The 7,681-nt window shown below is 36.2% G+C and overlaps 3 protein-coding genes across 3 annotated transcripts in view; 1 reads left to right on the top strand and 2 right to left on the bottom strand.

Moving 5' to 3' along the window:
- The window catches only part of CBG24125, a gene marked incomplete at both ends in the record, with an annotated part of 1,914 nt that extends 141 nt beyond the window's left edge, over positions 1-1,773 (top strand). The window contains one exon of the mRNA XM_002648052.1: positions 1,061-1,773. Coding sequence (XP_002648098.1) covers positions 1,061-1,773 — 713 coding nt within the window. The remainder of the gene's footprint in view (positions 1-1,060) is intronic.
- A 1,109-nt stretch (positions 1,774-2,882) lies between these two features.
- On the bottom strand, positions 2,883-3,393 carry CBG24124 (the record flags this gene model as incomplete). Its single annotated transcript, XM_002648051.1, has 2 exons — positions 2,883-3,018; positions 3,311-3,393. The coding sequence occupies 2 exons, from the start codon at positions 3,391-3,393 to the stop codon at positions 2,883-2,885; spliced, it is 219 nt and encodes a 72-aa protein (XP_002648097.1).
- A 1,814-nt stretch (positions 3,394-5,207) lies between these two features.
- On the bottom strand, positions 5,208-5,965 carry CBG24123 (the record flags this gene model as incomplete). Its single annotated transcript, XM_002648050.1, has 4 exons — positions 5,208-5,306; positions 5,385-5,458; positions 5,520-5,571; positions 5,951-5,965. The coding sequence occupies 4 exons, from the start codon at positions 5,963-5,965 to the stop codon at positions 5,208-5,210; spliced, it is 240 nt and encodes a 79-aa protein (XP_002648096.1).
- Positions 5,966-7,681: the final 1,716 nt, after the last annotated feature.

The raw sequence follows: 7,681 nt of genomic DNA, 5'->3' as shown, positions 1-7,681 counted from the left end.
CTCAAAATCTTAGAATCTCAGAATTTCAGAATCTCAGAATCTCAGAATTTCAGTATCTCAGAATCTCAGAATCTCAGAATTTCCAAATCTCAGATACTCAGAATCTCAGAATCTTAGAATTTCAGAATCTCAGAATCTCAGAATCTCGGAATCTCAGAATCTCAGAATCTCAGAATCTCAGAATCTCAGAATCTCAGAATTTCAAAATCTCAGATACTCAGAATCTCAGAATCTCAGAATCTTAGAATTTCAGAATCTCAGAATCTCAGAATCTCAGAATCTCAGAATCTCAGAACCTCAAAATTTTAGAATCTCAGAATTTCAGAATCTCAGGATTTCAGAATTTCAGAATCTCAAAATCTTAGAATCTCAGAATTTCAGAATCTTAGAATCTTAGAATCTCAGAATCTCATAATCTCAGAATTTCAGTATCTCAGAATCTCAGAATCTCAGAATTTCCAAATCTCATATACTCAGAATCTCAGAATTTCAGAATCTCAGAATCTCAAAATCTTAGGATCTCAGAATTTCAGAATCTCAGGATTTCAGAATTTCAGAATCTCAGGATTTCAGAATTTCAGAATCTCAAAATCTTAGAATCTCAGAATTTCAGAATCTTAGAATCTTAGAATCTCAGAATCTCATAATCTCAGAATTTCAGTATCTCAGAATCTCAGAACTCAGAATTTCCAAATCTCAGATACTCAGAATCTCAGAATTTCAGAATCTCAGAATCTCAAAATCTTAGAATCTCAGAATTTCAGAATCTCAGGATTTCAGAATTTCAGAATCTCAAAATCTTAGAATCTCAGAATTTCAGAATCTCAGAATCTTAGAATCTCAGAATTTCAGAATCTCAGAATCTCAGAAACTCAGAATCTCAGCATCTCAGAAACTCAGAATCTCAGAATCTCAGAATTTCAGTATCTCAGAATCTCAGAATCTCAGAATTTCCAAATCTCAGATACTCAGAATCTCAGAATTTCAGAATCTCAGAATCTCAAAATCTTAGAATCTCAGAATTTCAGAATCTCAGAATCTTAGAATCTCAGAATTTCAGAATCTCAGAATCTCAGAAACTCAGAATCTCAGAATCTCAGAAACTCAGAATCTCAGAATCTCAGAATTTCAGTATCTCAGAATCTCAGAATCTCAGAATTTCCAAATCTCAGATACTCAGAATCTCAGAATCTCAGAATTTCAAAATCTCAGAATCTCAGAATCTCAGAATCTCAGAATCTCAGAATTTCAGAAGAATCTCAGAATCTCAGAATCTCAGAATCTCAGAATCTCAGAATCTCAGAATCTCAAAATCTCAGAATCTCAGAATCTCAGAATCTCAGAATCTCAGAATCTCAGAATCTCAGAATCTCAGAATCTCAGAATCTCAGAATCTCAGAATCTCAGAATCTCAGAATCTCAGAATCTCAGAATCTCAGAATCTCAGAATCTCAGAATCTCAGAATCTCAGAATCTCAGAATCTCAGAATCTCAGAATCTCAGAATCTCAGAATCTCAGAATCTCAGAATCTCAGAATCTCAGAATCTCAGAATCTTAGAATCTCAAAATCTCAGAATCTCGGACCCAGGAATCCGGACCCAAAAATCCGGAATCCGGACACAGGAATCCGGAATCCGGACCCAGGAATCCGGATCCAGAAATCCGGATTCAGAAATCCGGATTCAGAAATCCGGATCCAGAAATCCGGATTCAGAAATCCGGAATCGGATCCCTTCTCCGGTCCCCTCTCTGGAGCCCCAGAGAAGGGATAACTGATTCGTCCTCTACTTTTCTCTTCCTTATAGTGATCTTATCTCCCTGAGGTCATCTTGGGTCATGTGTTTTTAAACCAATTCACGTAGTTCTTTTCGTCTAGAATTTATTTTTTTATTATTTTTTTTTTCATCACGTTAAAATGACGCTTCAATTTTTACTTTCAAAATCTGTCAAATTCTATAAAAAGATGGCCCCTTCGAAAATAATTATTTCGTTTCCTGTTTGAAAGTTACTGCATATACCGATTTTTGTACCAAATTGTTATCCGAAACTGTCTGATGACACAAAACAACACTAAAAGCCTCAAATCTCAATCTAATCATTCTTTCGACTTGAAACAAATGAAACTGGGGAACTCTTTGCTAGGATTTCATTCGAACTGATTTAAAAAATCCAGGATTATTCTCATTTATGAACTCTGTACAAAAAAACCAAAAAAATAATTTCCACCAGTCGGACTCGAACCCGCTTTGCACGAACATACACAGGTGATTCGCACAGCGTCTATAATAGGTGGAATATTGTTCGCGGAAAATCGCCATGGGTACATCGGAACATGCCTGCCGCAGGCCATTTACAGACCCATCGCGAACGCGCCTTCGCAAACGACCAATATTCGCCCTATCGCGAGCAAATCTCCTACAATTGGCTTGCCGCGAGAACAATAATTGAACTATATTTTTTCGAATTTGGAAGCTAGCAGCTGCTAAAAATTGTTTATTACACAGAAAAAAACAATGAAAAGCGAAAAAACAATTAAAGGGGGACTCCGACCAAAAATTTTTATTGCATTAAAATGTGTTAAAAGTTATCTATTTTCCGAATATTATTGCGAAAAAATTCAAAAAAAAAAATCCGAAATCCCCGAAAAACGGCGTTGAAAAGGAAGAAAATTCAAAAAAAGGTGCCGCCGGGGGACGAGGATTTTCAGTGAGAAACCTAGGCCACGGCAGCGGGCGCCTTTCCTACGTGGCATTCTCTTCCTTTTCAACGCCGTTTTTTGGGAATTTCGGATTTTTTTTGAATTTTTTCGCAATAATATTCGGAAAATATATAACTTTTAACACATTTTAATGCAATAAAAATTTTTGGTCGGAGTCCCCCTTTAATTAAAAGTTATATTATTCTCTTCCGCTGTTGTCGAACTGGCTGAAACGGCATCGGAGCTTCTCGTTTTGTCCATTTTTGCCTCAGTCGATGACGATGAGCAGAAGATGATGTTTATTGTTGTTTCGAAGTAACTGAAATGAATTATCTAGATTTTAAGCTCCCAATTCTTTTTGTACTATACCTCTGACACAAGTTATCGACTGGAAATTTTTTGTCGAAATCCGCGAACTTAACACTTCCGTCTGCAATCAACTTTTTTCTCTGATATTCGTTTTCAAATTTACCCACTGTTCCAGAACTTTTTCCTTCCTCATTCTCAGTTGCATTTTTCCGGAGTGCCCAGTCGACATACAGGGAAATTGAGATTTTCTGGCACCCTGTAAAAGTTAGATTGAAAATTCGGATTTTCTGAACGCTTCTTACCTTTTGAAAGTACAGAAGCAAAGCTTCTTCCAGAGTTTTTCGAAATTTCGGCTTCTTGCTTCCGACTTTTGTCTTCCGGCCATTTTCTCTATTTTTCTGCAAACAAACATTCATGGTTATACAGTATTCTAGTATAGTATTATATGTTAATTAATAGATTCCGAACAAAAACTGCGAAGAAAACGGCGAAAAAAGAAGTAAAGTATCCAAAATAAGAAAAAGAAGTTCGGAAAATAAAAAACAAGAATTTCTTCGCGATAGTTCAATTGTGGACCTTTTATGGGGCCAGTTAGTAAGATACGCATTTTGCTCGCGAATGGTCAATTGTAGAACCTCTCGTTCGCGGTAGATAAGTACAGGGTGGGGAATAAATATAGCGCCGCTTTCAAGACGGTGTAGAAACCTCAAACCAAAAGATTTTTTCCCAAATTCGGTCAAGATGTTCATTAAGAGACAACAAAAAAGATGGCATTAACAATTTCTGAGCCTTCCTCCGTTCGCTCCGATAACAGATCGAAGTCTCTTCAAGAAGTAGTCGACTACGGCACGGGGGTAGTTGACGTCCAAATTGTCCCATGCCGCGGTCAAGGATCTTTTCAGGGCTTCCAAATTAGGATAAATTTTTGTGGAGACTCATTGGGTCCAATATTCCCAAAACAAAAAATTCGTTGGATTGAGTACCGGACTGGAAGCTGACCATCGATCCTTAGTGAGAAAATCCGGAAAATTGGCTTGGAACCACTTGCAGTGTGTGCAGGCACTCCGTACTGATAGAATGGTCAATTTTTGTTCACAAGACGTGATTGGGACTGGGGCAGCACCTCCGACTTCAACATTCGTTCGATGTAGGATTTTTGTTGATCTTGGCTCCACAATCGACAAAATGTTACCATTTGAGCATATCTCACCAAATACGTTCACCGTGGCCGGGTGAGATGTCTTATTCTGGGTTTTTCATCTCCTACATGCACTATAATAATCGATAGCCCCGATTCAATTGTTCTGGTCAGTCTTGTTTGCCTGAACAGTGAACAACTTCATCTATAAAAAACGGTCTTCAAGTGCGTGCCGAAGGGCGTGCCTCGAAGGAGATTTTTGGATTTTTCTAGTTTTAACCCTTTGTTACGGTCCGTTAGGAAAGCGCCTTTTTGGGTTCTATATGGAATCATATGGAGCTGTTTTCGGAAAATGTTTCTCATTGATTTGCGGAGCATTCTAAACTACGACCCCTACTGATTTTCTCTCTCACGGCTTTGACGACTCCAGGAGCCGTTCCAAACATCAGATGACCGCTTTTTCTTATATTATTGAAAATTCCCAATTCTCTAAACCGAACGAGTTTCTGATTGACCACTGATTTCCTGAAAGTTTTTTAGCAATCTTCAAAGTTCTCACCCCTTTTTCGCGCGCTCCATACTAGGAGTGTGGTATGGAAAAACGGTCACCATTACCTTCAAAGTTGAAATAATTGCATGAATTTTTCAGAAAGAATTTAAAACAAAAAAAATGAAGTGAAAAAATACTAGGGTGTGCAAATCAGACCGTGTTGCTGGCGCCAGAGCTTGCGCAAAGTTTGGGCGCTATAATTATTCCCCACCCTGTAATTGGTCGATTATAGCCCTTCTTCTGTAATTGGTCAATCACGAATCACCTGTGTAAGCGCAGCGCGTTAACCACTACACCACGGATCACCGTAGCGGAGGTGATAGATCACCGCAGCGGAGGTGATAGAACTTTAAGTGTGTACATACCAGCATACAGAATTTGGTGAATGTTATTAGTAATGATAAGGATGATAGCAAATTTGATTTATTAGAAACTTCATAAAATTCGTATAACTTTAAACGGCATGAAAATTGGTAGTATAGAAAAAAGGTAGTGAAAATTGTTCCGGAAGTTAGCACTTATTTTTTGGAACGCATTTCTTGTCCTTGTTTCGGAAGAAGCCATTTTTGCACTGGCAAACGTTGACGATGCACTGCATTGTGCAGAACATCTGAAAAATGGATTTTTGCAAAATTTCAGAATCTGAGAATCTTAAAATTTCAGAATCTCCAAAGTTTAGAATTCTTACCACGTGTCCATCAGCACAATTAGCCTCACAAGCGGTCCCACACTCTTTGAACTCCTCGTTTTCAGCACATTTCTCTGAAAATGGGATTTTCAGAGATTTCAGAATTTTCTGAAATTGTTCAATTTCTCAACTTACTGGATGGAGCAGCAAAAATGGCTCCGACGATAAGGGCAAGGAAGAAAGTGATCTGAAATTATAATTTCAATTAGCCGAAACTTCCAGTAGTCTACAGTAATATATTGTAATCTGGTATTATGAAGATTACTGTAGACGTAATGTTCTATAGTTGTCCTGTGTTACTATATGGCTTTCATTCATGGTAACTCTAGGATTACTGTACATACATACAGTAATCCTACAGTAATCCCAGCTAGGCAAAACTAGGCCAACTTTTTGAGCAAAGCTGGTTTTCAAATTTTTTTTCAACGTTTTGAAAAATAAGGATTGTTGGAAATTCCAGAATTTTCAGTTTATAGAGCCAGCTAGGTTTTCGCATACATAAGATTCTAAATTTTGAAAATTCATTTTTTTTTGGATTACTGTATAAAGAAAAAAATTAATCTTACTTTGAAGAAGTTCATTTTTTCTTTTTTCGACAGAATGAAATGAAAAATAAAAAAGAACTAACTGATCAAATTGATAGAAGACTGACTGATAAGAAGGGGGTTGGTACAGTAGAAAAATAAAAAAAAATTACACAGCTTACTTTTTTTGTGATATCATATCAACACAAAATTGACCGACGACGCCATCTTTGTTTGTGTCATTTCACAGAATTTTTTCCGAAGAATAGGAAAAAAAGTGAAATCAAACATCTAAAAATGATTTGTATCAGTTTCAAAACCTTTCCAGGCAATATGAAAGTTCCCAAAAGTTAAAAATTTTTTTTCGAATTTTTGGATTTTCTGAATTTCAGAAATTAAAAAATCTAAATCCCTTTCCTTCCAAGCGCCAAAATTTTTTTTTCGAATTTTAAAATCGAAAATTCTCTGAAAAAATTGAATTATCGTGACCTAGATAATAGAATCTAGGTCAGTAGGTCACCATAATTAGGTCATTTCTCTCTCCTTTTGAAGATAATTCAATTGATTTTTGGAGCCAATTTCATGGAAATTCAATTTTTTCAATGTAGAAATCGAACAGAAAAAATCACGTCATTTTGTAGTTTTTATGGGAATTCTGAGATTCTGAACTTCCTGAAACAGGAAATTCTAAAATTATGAAGTATTAATATTCTGAGACCCTGAGATTCTGAGATTCTGAGATTCTGAAATTCTGAGATTCTGAGATTCTGAAATTCTGAAATTCTGAAATTCTGAGATTCTGAGTATCTGAGATTTGGAAATCCTGAGGTTCTGAGATTCTGAGATACTGAAATTCTGAGATTCTGAGATTCTGAGATTCTGAGATTCTGAGTTTCTGAGATTCTGAGATTCTGAAATTCTGAGATTCTGAGATTCTGAAATTCTGAAATTCTGAAATTCTGAGATTCTGAGTATCTGAGATTTGGAAATCCTGAGGTTCTGAGATTCTGAGATACTGAAATTCTGAGATTCTGAGATTCTGAGATTCTGAGATTCTGAGTTTCTGAGATTCTGAGATTCTGAAATTCTGAGATTCTAAGATTCTGAGATTCTGAAATTCTGAGATTCTAAGATTTTGAGATTCTGAAATTCTGAAATCCTGAGATTCTGAAATTCTGAGATTCTAAGATTTTGAGATTCTGAGATTCTGAAATTCTGAGATTCTGAGTATCTGAGATATGGAAATTCTGAGATTCTGAGATTCTGAGATACTGAAATTCTGAGATTATGAGATTCTGAGATTCTAAGATTTTGAGATTCTGAAATTCTGAAATCCTGAGATTCTGAAATTCTGAGATTCTAAGATTTTGAGATTCTGAGATTCTGAAATTCTGAGATTCTGAGTATCTGAGATTTGGAAATTCTGAGATTCTGAGATTCTGAGATACTGAAATTCTGAGATTATGAGATTCTGAGATTCTAAGATTCTAAGATTCTGAAATTCTGAGATTCTAAGATTTTGAGATTCTGAAATTCTGAAATCCTGAGATTCTGAGATTCTGAGTATCTGAGATTTTGAAATTCTGAGATTCTGAGATTCTGAGATTCTGAGATTCTGAGATTCTGAGATTCTGAGATTCTGAAATTCTAAGATTCTGAGATTCTGAGATTCTGAGTATCTGAGATTTTGAAATTCTGAGATTCTGAGATTCTGAGTATCTGAGATTTGGAAATTCTGAGATTCTGAGATTCTGAGATACTGAAATTCTGAGG

The sequence above is a fragment of the Caenorhabditis briggsae genome (assembly GCF_000004555.2).
Source record: "Caenorhabditis briggsae AF16 supercontig from assembly CB4, cb25.NA_100, whole genome shotgun sequence".
Classification (NCBI taxonomy): Eukaryota; Metazoa; Nematoda; class Chromadorea; order Rhabditida; family Rhabditidae; genus Caenorhabditis; species Caenorhabditis briggsae.
Note: the sequence above shows the minus strand (reverse complement) of the source record. Positions and strands in the feature narration are given on the sequence as shown.